This window comes from Macaca thibetana, chromosome 7, assembly GCF_024542745.1.
Source record: "Macaca thibetana thibetana isolate TM-01 chromosome 7, ASM2454274v1, whole genome shotgun sequence".
NCBI lineage: Eukaryota > Metazoa > Chordata > Mammalia > Primates > Cercopithecidae > Macaca > Macaca thibetana.
The window spans coordinates 150,951,156-150,964,605 of record NC_065584.1 but is presented as its reverse complement, the minus strand read 5'-3'; the positions used below and the strand labels follow the sequence as shown (position 1 = coordinate 150,964,605).

The following is a 13,450-nucleotide window of genomic DNA, read 5'->3' as shown; positions in this document are numbered from 1 at the left end:
ACCGGAGAGGTGGCGGGTGCCCGTAGTCCCAGCTACACGGGAGGCTGAGGCAGGAGAATGGCGTAAACCCGGGAGGTGGAGCTTGCAGTGAGCTGAGATCTGGCCACTGCACTCCAGCCTAGGCGACAGAGCGAGACTCCATCTCAAAAAAAAAAAAAGAAAGAAAGAAAAATAAAAAGATTGGCTTAGCACAGTGGCTCACGCCTGTAATCCCAGCACTTTGGGAGGCTGAGGTGGGCAGATCATGAGGTCAGGAGTTCAAGACCAGCCTGGCCAACACGGTGAAATCCCGTCTCCACTAACGATAAAAAAAAAAAATTAGGGCCAGGCACAGTGGCTCAATCCTGTAATCCCAGCACTTTGGGAGGCCGAGGCGGGCAGATCATGAGGTCAGAAGATCGAGACCATCCTGGCTAACATGGTTAAACCCCGTCTCTACTAAAAATACAAAAATTAGCCGGGAGTGGTGGTGGGCACCTGTAGTCCCAGCTACTCAGGAGGCTGAGGCAGGAGAATGGTGTGAACCCAGGAGGCAGAGCTTGCAGTGAGTGGAGATCGCGCCACTGCACTCCAGCCTGGGCGACACAGCGAGACTCCGTCTCAAAAAAAAAAAAATTAGTGGGGCGTGGTGGTGCACACCTGTAATCCCAGCTACTCTGGAGGCTGAGGCAGGAGAATCTCTTGAATCTGGGAGGCGGAAATTGCAGTGAGCCGACATCGTGCCACTGCACTCCAGCCTGGGCGACAGGACCGAGACTCAGTCCCCAAAAAAAAAGGGGGGAGGGACCCTTCATCACCCTGAAAAATAAAAATAAATAAAATTAAAAAAAAAAAAAAAAAAAGAACACAAGAAACCCAAGGGATAAGAAACAGCTCCCTGAGGGGAAGCCAGGACCCAAGTAGAAAATAATCAGCAGCCCAGGCCAAGGACTAGAACCAAGCCAGAAATGTTCATGTGCTTCCCACAGAGAATGCTTTGCTCTCATTGAGGACATTGAGGAAAGAGGGAACAAGCACTTTCTCTAACCTTTAGATGTGCAGAAGATGTTTTTAGGATTTAGGTTCCATATGGCACCCACAAATGTCGGCAGATGCCTGTAACAGTGGATGCAGCACTTCGTGATCATTACAACGAAGAGAGGTTCAAAATAATGGAGACACAAGTAGAGAATCCTCCCAGGAGAGTTATTCTAAAGTTCACTAAGGCTGCATACCAGGACCCCTATTCTAGAGGTCAGGACAGGTCTAAAGTATCAGGAAGAAAATGGGGTAGGAGCTGAGAGACACAATACTGGACTGAAAGCATGAGAGCCACTAAGTGTGCAGACTCACGTCAGCCCTCATCTCTAGGCCATCAGCCCAGGGAGAATAAAGCAAAGATCAACACTTGAAGAATTCCCTAAGTTGCACAATGTGTTGGAAGACTTACATCTGAAGAAAAGGAGGGACTCCAAGCACATAGTGGTAAAATGACTGGCAGCTAACACGCATATAATTAATTAGCCTATGAATGCCCTCTCTCTCCACTGCCCTCTCCTTCCACTAATGTGCATCATGCAGAAACCCAGAGAAACTCTAGAGGCTGCCCTTACAGTAGATTATATCATCTTCATAATCCCAGAGCCTTGCACCTAGCATACAGCATTGTACACAAGAAATGGATTTAAACTGTTATTTACCAGATTTTACTTACATCACATCTTAGGGTCATCTGAATTAAAAAAAAAAAAAAAACTACGAGAGGTGCTCTAGGTACACCCACCAGGAATACTGCCACTTCTTTGAAGAGAGGCAAGGACCTAGAAAGGAGGTCTGACATCTTGTGAATATCCCAAGCTCTACGGTCAGACTTCCCAGATGCCTCAGATAGTGATGTGGATCCCAGGAGCAGCAGGGAAGCAGCTGGTCACCTCCCAGACCAAAGATTAGGCCAGAGCCATCCAACTCTTAAGGCCATTGCTCCAGAGGCTGAGAGGGTGTCACATACCATGTGCTCCATGCAGATACTGATCTCGCCATCACTGTAGAATGCACCATAGAAGCCCACGATGTATGGAGAGTTGCACTCATGCAGCACCTGCAGTTCCCTTATGATCTGGTTCCGGATTGCGGGTTTGATCTCCAGATGAATTAGCTGGAGAAAGGCAGAAGAAAGAGAGGTTTTATGAAAGAAAGAGGGAGGAAGGGACGAAAGATGTAGTCTTGTTAAATGTTTAAGCTCTTAAAGGTAGAGACAGGAGAAACAGGTTAAGTTGTAACAAGTTTCTGCTCAACCAAGAACTGAGTGTCACTGTACTAAGGCAGGCATTGGCACTGGGGGCTGTCCCAGCTGTGCCTCGGCTCCTGGGAGCCTAGACAGGAACAAAGTTAAGGGAAGGCTCACTCTGAGAGAGGCTTTGGAGCTCAGATAAGAAGAGAAATTGGCCAGGCGCAGTGGCTCAAGCCTGTAATCCCAGCACTTTGGGAGGCCGAGGCGGGTGGATCACGAGGTCAGGAGATTGAGACCATCCTGGCTAACACGGTGAAACCCTGTCTACTAAAAAATACAAAAAACTAGCCGGGCGAGGTGGCGGGCGCCTGTAATCCCAGCTACTCGGGAGGCTGAGGCAGGAGAATGGCATAAACCCGGGAGGCGGAGCTTGCAGTGAGCTGAGATCCGGCCACTGCACTCCAGCCTGGGCGACAGAGTGAGACTCCGTCTCAAAAAAAAAAAAGAAGAGAAATTGACCTTGAGGATTTGGTTCACACTCAAGAGTTGTGAAAGTAGAAGGGTATGAGGGACTCAGGTATGCTAACCTAGGCTGCCCAAGAGATTCTTCCTTGAGCTCAGAAGACTGATGTGGTTGAGACGGAGCCAAAGTCTAAGGTGCTACCTTATGTCACCCTAACATTTTCCCTTGTTCCAGCTGGGGAGACAAGTGACAGTCACATTAAATAGCTACGCAGTAAGGCTGAACTTCTAAAAAATCCCACAGACAGCGAGTGTCAGAGAACATGGACGCAGTGGTTACCAGTGTGGGCTGGGGCACCTGGTATAAGCTAGACAAGAGGTGGACCTAGAAGATGGGTATTGTTTGAAAAGACAGAAGGAAGAGCACACACAAAAAAATTATGGGCACGGGAGTGAACACAATGTGCAAAAAAACAATGAAGAGCCCAACCTCTCTGGAGCAAAAGGGGCTATATTCCAAAAGAGGACCAAGGGTAGACAGGAAAAGGAAGTCCAGCTCTACAAGTACATCCTATGATGGCGAGTTCAGATGCTGTAATGCAGGAAGATAAAGGGGATTCACTGGCAGGGCTGGAGCACAAGTGGGAAACAACTTGAAATCCTTGTTTTGTGCATCACTGGGGCTAGGCGAATGAAAGCAGCTTCTCCAGCACCTGATAAGCAATAAACAGGTACCTTGGCATTCCTTCCACAGCACACAGAAGGTTAAAGAAGAGTCATTATTTTCCAGATGGGATGGGGATTAACACACTAACACAGTCATTAGTGTGTTTATCCATAATCTGATAAATAACATGCATTCAAAATTCAAACAGCACGGCCGGGCACGGTGGCTCACGCCTGTAATCCCAGCACTTTGTGGCGCTGAAGCGAGCGGATCACCTGAGGTCAGGAGTTCAAGACCAGCCTGACCAACATGGAGAAACCCTGTCTACTAAAAACACAAAAAATTAGCCAGGCATGGTGGTGCATGCCTGTAATCCCAGCTACTCAGGAGGCTGAGGCAGGAGAATCGTTTGAACCCAGGAGGTGGAGGTTGCACACCAGCCTGGGCAACAAGAGCGAAACTCTAAAAAAAAAATTAAAAAATTCAAACAGCACAAAAAGGTATTGAGTAAAGTCAGTCTTCCTTCTACCCTGGTCCCCAGGCTTCTAGGTACCCTGAGAGATAATTCAATTACCTGTTAATCAAGGCAAACTCACCTTTCTGGCCATGACCAGGCCAGAAGGCTTGTGGGAGACCTTGAACACCACACCGCCATTGCCGGCCCCCAGCTCACTGATCTTCTCAAAGTCGTCATCCTTCAGTTCTCCCACCTTCTGCTTCTGGGTGAGAAAGGCCTCAAGGCGCTTTCGCTGCTGCTCATCAAGCTCTAGCTCCTCCAGCTTCTTCTGCAAGGCCTCCAAGTTGGTCCTGTTCCAAAGCAGGGAGCACAAGTCAATACTGTCACCAGAGAAGTCAACCCAAAGAAGTACTCCTATCATGGAAAGCTCCAGCTCTGGGGCCAGACAGAGAATCAAAGAGTGAGGCTAGAGAATAGGCCCCCTCCCACTGTGGCTCTGCCCACTTCACTCCAGCCACCCCAGATGACTATCACCAACATGCTTTACCTCTCAGGGCTTCAATTTCCTTATTTATAAAATGAAAAAATTAGGTCTTTCTTACTATGTTGTAAGTCAATGAGAGGAACCAAAGAACCTACTAAAATTCAGAATGAGCCACCTTAATTCGCTTTAAAACTCCAGTTTAAAAAGCCCCACTACTGTTGGTTTTACTGTTTTTACCATACACAAAATAAAATTCCCTAAATTCACTAAAATGAAATCAAACCAACTTTAAACTGAATCACAACAGTAGAAATCCTCATTTTCAATGTAATCAGGTCCAGGTTATATTGGACCAGGTTAATCAAAAAAATCACAGCAAAAAATCATAAAAAGTATATATCTAAAGTTATTATTTTTGCATAATGTATATAAATATGCATTCATTCGCCCATTCTTTAACATAGGGCAAGACTCTGAATAAGGGTCCAAAGAGGACCCACTGGTTAAGAGGTCCACATCATCCTCTTACATGGACCAGAATATAATACATTGTTGACAATTTCCTATTCCTGATTCATCAAAGCTGGTTAACATTAAAATTTTAGAGTTTTATGATTTCCCACAATCTTAATGTTCATCTAGTTTGACAGTAATGTGTTTTAGTGACTTGGACTTATGAGTCTTTCCACAGCTTTTAACTAGTGTTGATGGGGGGGTGGGGAGTCACTTCATTTGCAGTTATATTTCGTCAGTTTATCTGATACCTAAATATATTACTTAACTACAATACCAGCTACAGCTGAACAAATGGGTTTGGGAACAAGCTGGCTCTTGGTAAGCACATAATTCAGCCAGTGGGTGCTGAAGCGGGTGGGTATGGCAGAGAGCAGCCTCCTGCAGTGCATGCTGTGGGCATTGCTCAGAGTGTTTCATCCAGGGAACTGAAAAGTGTTCATCACTCCTGTGAGCTGGTTAACAGGAAGGTGGTAAGAGAGTTTCCCCTGTGTTTCACCGGATTTCATTGGGTTTCAAATTGAAGTCCTGGGAGGTGAAGCGTGTCAGTGACAATCGTGTGGGGTGGCTGGAGTGACACAGCTGACAAGACAGGCCTTCGTTATACATCATCATGTTGGTGTTCCTGTCAACACACACACCCCAGTTCTGAGCTTAAAAGATAGAGCAAGCATAATCTGCTCTTCCTTCACACCCTCTATCCCAAACCTCTAGAAGACAGGGAAACGAAGACTCACCTCTCCACGTATGAGGAGATCTGACACTGCCTTACAAATAACATCATGCATGGGACCAAAGAAGATGCAAGGGCAAGGCTGCTGATTTTCCTCACTGATTTTCCCCCTACCCCACCCGCTGCACACATCAAAGAAAGGCCATGCAAGCACACAGTAGGAAGGCGGCTGTCTGCAGGCCAGGAAGAAGGCTCTTGCCAGAACCCAACCATGCTGGCACCCTGCCCTTAGACTTTCAGCCTCCAGAACAGTGGGGAAACAAACTATTGTTGTTTAAGCTACCTGGTCTATGATATTTTATAACAGCAGTCCAAGCAAACTGAGACAGCTACTCAATATTTTCATCCAAGGTTCAGCTATGTCTTGCAGTGTCCCCAGTCCCTAGGGTGTGGGAACCCAGAATATGTGTGGCTGGGGGTGCACAGTGCACACTCTCTGGTTTCCTTTCTCCCAGGTCTCCCCACAAAGGAGCTTACTGAGGACCACATTTAGAAACACATGTCAAATGTAGATGGACCCCACGGCTAAAACCTGAATGAGGTTACAGCTGCCTGAAGGGCTCAGCAGGCCAGCTAGAGATGCAGATTCCAAAAGCTGTCAAAACACACACAAACAAAGTGCATGATGGGGGAAGGGAAGGACGGCTGCATGGAAGAAAAACTGCTTTCCTCACAACACTGTAACTCTCCTCAGTGCTTTACATTTATTAAGTCATTTAACCCACAACCCCGATTGGAACAGATGAGCAAACTCAAGCACAGACAGGTGAACTAAGATGTCAAAGGTCAAATAGCTGCCAAGTGGCACAGCCAGGTTTCAAATTCAGGCAGAGAGAACAAATGTCTCACCTTAACCATGATGCTATATTATCTTCAAAAAGCTCAATACTTTCCAGGGAGGCACCTGACAACCATGGGTAACATCCCAGTGTGAGGCATTTAACACACCAGGACTCAATCATACATAAGGATGGTGTGCCCTACACAAAGAGGCCTTTGCACCAGAGACAATCCTGTCTCCTTTGCACATCAATCTGATGATGGATCTACTGGAGCAGATTGGAGCAGATTAACACTGCCTTGCAGCTAATACTTGCCACAGAAATTCAACCAATTTGCAAAGGAAAAGGGATTGCTGACTCTGTTCACTTTCCTGGCTCTCTGAAATAAGTAATTCTTACACCTTCTGGAGGAAAACCTAAGTCTGGGCTTTGTGCTACCTTTCTCCCTCCTCTACCTCCTATATCTTGCCATTTAACAACCCACCCCACCAGCTAAGGAACTGGCTTCTGACCTGTACTTTCAGAAGGTGGCCAGGGAGAGAAATGACAAAGACTGTAGGCTGGGGTGGCAAAGACTTTCCTAATGGCAGGTGTGTATGGGTGAGGACTGGAGATGGAATAGTGTTGACAAAATAACAAATCACTAGTATTCAAGAGTCCTGGATTCTTATCCCAAATTGTTCATCAACTAGCTGTGTGACCATGGACAAATCACTTAACCATGCCACATTTCAGATTTCTCTTCTATACATCATGGAATACTATGCAGCCATAAAAAGGAACAAGATTATGTCCTTTGCAGGAACATGGATGGAGCTGGAGGTCATTATTCTTAGCAAACTAATGCAAAAACAGAAAACCAAATACTGCATATTCTCACTTGTAAGTGGGAACTGAATGATGAGAACACATGGACACACGGAAGGGAACAACACACACTGGGGCCTGTCGGTTGGAGGAGAGAGAGAGCATCAGGAAGAATAGCTAATAGATGCTGGGCTTAATACCTAGGTGATGGGATGATCTATGCAGAAAACTACCATGGCACAGGTCTACCTATGTTCACAAATCTGCACATTCTGCACATGTGCCCCTGAACTTAAAAATAAAACCAACAAAAAAAATAAGGATTTCTCTTCTGTAAAATAGGAGTAACAATTCCATGCTTATTTCATTCATTGGGGTGGGTCAAAATAGAAACTAATGGAAGAAGCATGAAATTTTTGACACATTTATACATTAACATAGAGGGGAAGGGAGGGGAAGTGGAGAAAGGGGAGGAGAGGCCAAGGCAGCAACGGCAGGATCCAGAAACTACGTGCCTTTCCTTTAATTATTCTTAAAATACTCAGGGGTTTTTTTGTTGTTGTTGTTTTGTTTTTTTTAAGAGAATGAAAAATGAAACATTTTATCTGAAGGTGAAATAAAGATTCAGTACTCATTAAAAAGATATCAATCAATAATGTAACAGTATGGCCGGGCGCGGTGGCTCAAGCCTGTAATCCCAGCACTTTGGGAGGCCGAGGCGGGTGGATCACGAGGTCAGGAGATCGAGACTATCCTGGCTAACATGGTGAAACCCCGTCTCTACTAAAAATACAAAAAACTAGCCGGGCGTGGTGGCGGGCGCCTGTAGTCCCAGCTACTTGGGAGGCTGAGGCGGGAGAATGGCGTGAACCCGGGAGGCGGAGCTTGCAGTGAGCCGAGATCACGCCACTGCACTCCAGCCTGGGAGACACAGCGAGACTCCGTCTCAAAAAAAATAAATAAATAAAATAAATAAATAAATAAATAAATAAAAATAATGTAACAGTATTCAGTATTTCTTCCTCTTGCAGAGGGAGATATTCAACAAGGCTAATTTCTGCCTTTCCAAGGTGAAATGTTTTAAGCAAAGGATGTAAGAGCGAGCGCCCTCACCCAACAACTGTATCACCAATCTCTAAAACTCAGAGGGCATGAACCTGTCTCTGTCTCCCTTCACAATCTTTAGTTTTAACTGAAATCAGCAAAACTGACACTGGGGATTTAAAAACAAAACAAAACAAAACTGGAGCTCCAGCACAATAAATCTGACACACACAGCCCTCTCTCCAGGGACCAGCTGTGATCGGCTCCACCCTCCATCACAATCACCATGGCAGAGATAAAACCACACACTGTAACGTGAATTCTGCATCATGGCTAACGGTAAATACAAGTTCATCAAGATAAAAGAAGATTATAGGTTTGAATGGGAATGCAGAGAAAAACAAAGGTTGTCATTTGCTTTCTGAAAACACCAGGGAGGCGCAATGAAATGGGTGGGAAAGGATAATCCTATGGGCAAGAACATGTCCTTCCTCTCATCTCACCCATCTGCTAAGTCTAATTACACTGTTGCAACTGGAACCTTTCATTTGTGGCTCAGTGGTTTAAATCAAGCAACAGCATAAAATGTATCCCAGGGAGGGACCTTGAAGACCACCTTATCCAACCCTCATTTTACAGATGAGAAAACTGAGGCCCAAAGGGACAAGTTCAAATAGTTCACTGGTGGCAGGTCTCCTAACTCCTAGGAGAGAGCTCCTTTCAAGGCCCCACACTGCCCTTTTCAACCCTGACGGTCACTGAATTTAGAGGCTGGCCTAAGGAATGATGGAAGGAGGTAGGGGGGTGATGTCCAGAAAAAGAAATGGGATCTCCAAACTGCCACACACCAAACAGAACTAGGCCACAATCGCATGCCTCCCAACCTGAGCCTTGCTCTAGCCTCAATGGCAGGCCTGGCCTCTGCCAGGAGGGTACATTAAAGGAAGGAAAGAAGATGACAACCAATCACTGTAGGAAGGAGAGGAAGGGTCCCCGTGCAGTTGGGTGTTCTTACCAGAGAGCCCAGGGAGTTGTAAAGTTCTCCTTCCCCTGTGGCATCTGGCAAGCAGGAATGCTACTAGGGCAGGAAACAAGTCAAGTAGCAGGGAAAGAGGGAAGGAGAGGCAGAAGAGACAGACCCAAGGTAAGAGAGACCAGCACCTAGAGATAAAGGCTGCATACAATCCCTTGATCCATGCCTTCTAACCCTACTTACCCATCTGTGAGATCTTGGGTAAGTTACCTTCCTTTCTGGTCCTCAGTTCCATACACATAAGAAAAGTATACAGGAAGGAGGAGAGGAGGTTAGGGAAAAGTTGTCTATCTCTGAGGTCCAAGTCTGTCAATGTGACAGTAATCTGAGGAGGTACAGAATAAGAATGGGGGCTTGTTCAAGTTGAGGGGCTGAGGAGCTTCAATGGACAGGGCCAATGTGAGAACAAAGAGAACTGGCACCATAGGTCTCTGTAAGGTCAAACCATGGATGGCTGAGGATTGAGGGTTAGGCGTCTAGGGAGTAGTAAGACAGGAAAGGAAAATGGACCTGAAAGAGGAAGGCAGAGGGTGCCAAAAGCACAGCTTACCAACTTCCAGATTCCACGCCAGGCTAGCCCATCTGTGTTGGGCAGTGCAGATGCACTGGCAAGGGATAGCCCCGGAAGGCGTTCTATATCCTCCCATACCTCAATCCTGCAGGTTACTCTAGGAGAGGCTCTTCAACTACCTAGGAAATCAAATTCTAGGATTGTGTACATGTGCTCTGTGAAAGAAACCAGGCACAAAAAGAGTATGTACTATGTGATCTGGTTTGGCTCTATGTCCCCACCCAAATCTCATTTCAAATTGTAATCCCCATGTGTTGAGAGAGGGAGGTGATTGAGTCTTGGGGGCAGTTTCCCCCACATTGTTGTCATGATAGTGAGTGAATTCTCACGAGAGCTGATGGTTTTATAAGTGTCTGGCATTTCCCCTACTGGCACTTCTCTCTCTTGCCACCATGTGAAGAAGGTCCTTGCTTCCCCTTTGCCTTATGTCATGACTGTACATTTACTGAGGCCTCCCCAGTCATACAGAACTGTGATTCAATTAAACCTCTTTCCTTTATAAGTCACCAAGACTTGGGCAGTTCTTTATAAACCAGTGTGAAAACAGACTAATACACTATGTCATTCCATCTACAGAAAATTCAAAGCCAGGCATGCTGGCTCACACCTGTAATCCTAGCACTTTGGGAGGCTGAGGCAGGAGGATCACTTAAGCGCAGTCGTTTGAGACCAGCCTGGCCAACATGGTGAAACCCCATCTCTACCAAAAATATAAAAATTAGCCAGGCGTGGTGGCATGTGCTTGTAATCACAGCTACTCAGGAGGCTGAGGTAAGAGAACTGCCAGAGCCTGGGAGGTGGAGGTCACAGTAAGCCAAGATCATGTCACTTGCACTCCAGCCTGGGCGACAGTGAGACGCTGTCTCAAAAAAAAAGAAAAGAAAAGAAAAAAAAAGAAAAAAGAAAATTCAAAAAAGGGCAACAGTAATCTTTGCAATTATAAATTAGGAAAGTGATTACCCTTCGGGGGAAGTAACTAAGAGGGGGTGTGCAATGGTTAATTTTATGTGTCAACTTGGCTGGGCCATGGTGTTTCTGTGAAAATGTTTTTGGTTTTTGTGGGAGTTTTTTGGATGAGATTAACATTTAAACTGGTAAACTTGGATTAAAGTGAATTACCCTCCATAATGTGAAGGGGCCTCAGCCAATCAGTTGAAAACCTTAAGAGAACAAAGACCTACCTGCCCAAAAGAAGGAATTCTGCTGGTAGCCTGTCTCTGGACTTGAACTGCATGCAACCCTACCCTGGGTCTCCAGCTTGCTGGCTTACCCCTGCAGATTTTAGGCTTACCAGACCTCTACAATCACATAAGCCAATTCCCTAAAATAAACATCGATAACCCTCTCTCTCTCTCTCGCACACACACATACACACACACACAGCTGCTGTTGGTTCTGTTTCTCTGGGGAACCCTAATACAGGGAAGCAGGGGAATTCCTGGGTGCTAGTAATGCCCTGTTCTTGATCTGAAGGCTGGTTATGTGGTATGTTTGGTTTCTGAGAATTCATCAACTATGCATTTATGATACATAAAAATGTACCTTGACCTGAACCTGGGAGTCAGGCTATCTGGGTATGAATCCCTATTTGGCCACTGAAGAGTCATGTCAAGTTGGAGAGGTTTCTTTTTTTTTTTTTTTTTTTTTTTTTTTGAGACAGAGTCTTGCCTTGTTGCCCAGGCTAGAGTGCAATGGCACAATCTCGGTTCACTGCAGCCTTCACTTCCTGGGTTCAAACGATTCTCCTGCCTCAGCCTCCCAAGTAGCTGGGTTTATGGGCACCTGCCACGATGCCTGGTTAACTTTTGTATTTTTAGTAGAGACAGGATTTCACCACGTTGGCCAGGCTGGTTTCAAACTCCTGACTTTGTGATGTGCCAGCCTCAGCCTCCCAAAGTGCTGGGATTACAGGGGTAAGCCACCACGCCTGGCCAGAGAGGTTTCTTAAAAGCCTTAAGCTTCAGGTTTTTCATCAGTTAAATGGGGCTAACAGTAAATACATCATGGGGTTGTCAGGAGACTAAAGGAGCTCACCCACACTCATCTAGCTCACAGTAGGTGCTCAATGAATACTATCAAATGTTATTTTTTTATTTTTTTATTTTTATTTTTTGGAGATGGAGTCTTGCTCTGTCACCCAGGCTGGAGTGCAGTGGCATTATCTCGGCTCACTGCAAGCTCCGCCTCCCGGGTTCACGCCATTCTCCTGCCTCAGCCTCCCAAGTAGCTGGGACCACAGATGCCTGCCACCACACCTGGCTAATTTTTTGTATTTTTAGTAAAGATGGGGTTTCACTGCGTTGGCCAGGATGGCCTCGATCTTCTGATCTCATGATCCGCCTGCCTTAGCCTCCCAAAGTGCTGGGATTACAGGCGTGAGCCACCGCGCCTGGCCCAAATGTTATTCTTTTTAACCAATTAGATTACAACAGCAAAACAATATTAAATATGCATTTAGCATTTAGATGATTCCAACTTTTAAGAAAAATTTCACTTTCATTTAATTTCTACAACCACTTTTTACTTATTATCACATTTTGACTTAAATTGCCCTTAGCTGTATATACTCCTTTCGTTACTTCACTGAGGGCCTTCTAGTGCTGGAACTTATGCATTCTCAAAGACCTGGGAAGACAAAACAAACAATTTATTCTCAAAGGAAAAACAAGATGAGATAATCATCAATAGGGTTTATATGCAGGCAAGAAGTAACGACCAGGGCTTCAAACCATGTAACATGGGAAGCTAACCACTATGCTTGCAAAAAAGCACAGCCCTGGTATTTAGCTGTAGAGTTCTATCCTTGTAACACTACAGAAGGATATGTTAGGATTACAGAATTTTAGCACTGGACAAAACTTTAAAGACCACCTACTTTAACTGCCCTATTTCAACTGTAAGAAAAACTACAGAGAAGTGACTTGCACAAGTTCACAGAGTAAGTGCCTATTAGAGTTGAACCCAGGTCTTCTGACTCCTAATGGCTTCACACCTATTTCGCAGGCACAGAGTAGCCACAAGCATGTTTTTCTTCTTTCTAGTAGTTTCACCACAATGTGAAAGACCAGCTCTGCCCGGAGCGTGCCAATGTCCTTTCCCACACTTCTTAGATGCCTTCCTCTTCCTGAACCCCAGAAGAGAAGGGCACCTGAGCAGGAAATCTCAGGTGACTTAGTTTGCCAGTGCCTACTCTACTGAAGAACTGGGTTTTCATTCTTGAGAAGAAACTCATGGAAGGGTGTATTTCCTATCACAGGTACACATGCTAATTTTTTTTGTTGAATTTTCTTGGTGCGACTTATGCCAAGTAATTATAAAGATTTTTTTTTTGTCTTCTTGATGAATATCTCATGAAGGCTATGAAGTCAGAAGAGGAAAGTCCTGGGTGTGAAATCTTTTTCTACCTCATTTATTTTTTATTTTTTGTAGCCACAGTGTCTATTTTCCTATTTTAAGATCACTGGGCTGCTCTGCCTATGGAGTAGCCACTCTTTTATCCCTTTGCTTTAATAAACTTGCTTTCACTTAAAACAAACAAACAAACAACCAAAAACAAACAAACAAACAAACAAACACTGACGTAGTCCCAAGCCCTGTCTAAAACCTAAGAGTTGATGTATTGGCAGGAAGAGCTGAATGTTCAAGATGGTTTTGTGGTGCCTTTTTTTCTAATCTCCTTTTGTACATG

At 45.2% G+C, this 13,450-nt stretch overlaps 1 protein-coding gene across 2 annotated transcripts in view; it reads right to left on the bottom strand.

The window, feature by feature from the left end:
- MAP2K1 (mitogen-activated protein kinase kinase 1) overlaps window positions 1-13,450 on the bottom strand; it is a 112,558-nt gene that overhangs the window by 57,228 nt on the left and 41,880 nt on the right. For both annotated transcript variants that reach the window (XM_050796005.1, XM_050796006.1), the window contains exons 2-3: window positions 3,935-4,145; window positions 1,988-2,134 (exon numbers count right to left, since the gene is read on the bottom strand). In XM_050796005.1, coding sequence (XP_050651962.1) covers window positions 1,988-2,134; window positions 3,935-4,145 — 358 coding nt within the window. The remainder of the gene's footprint in view (window positions 1-1,987; window positions 2,135-3,934; window positions 4,146-13,450) is intronic.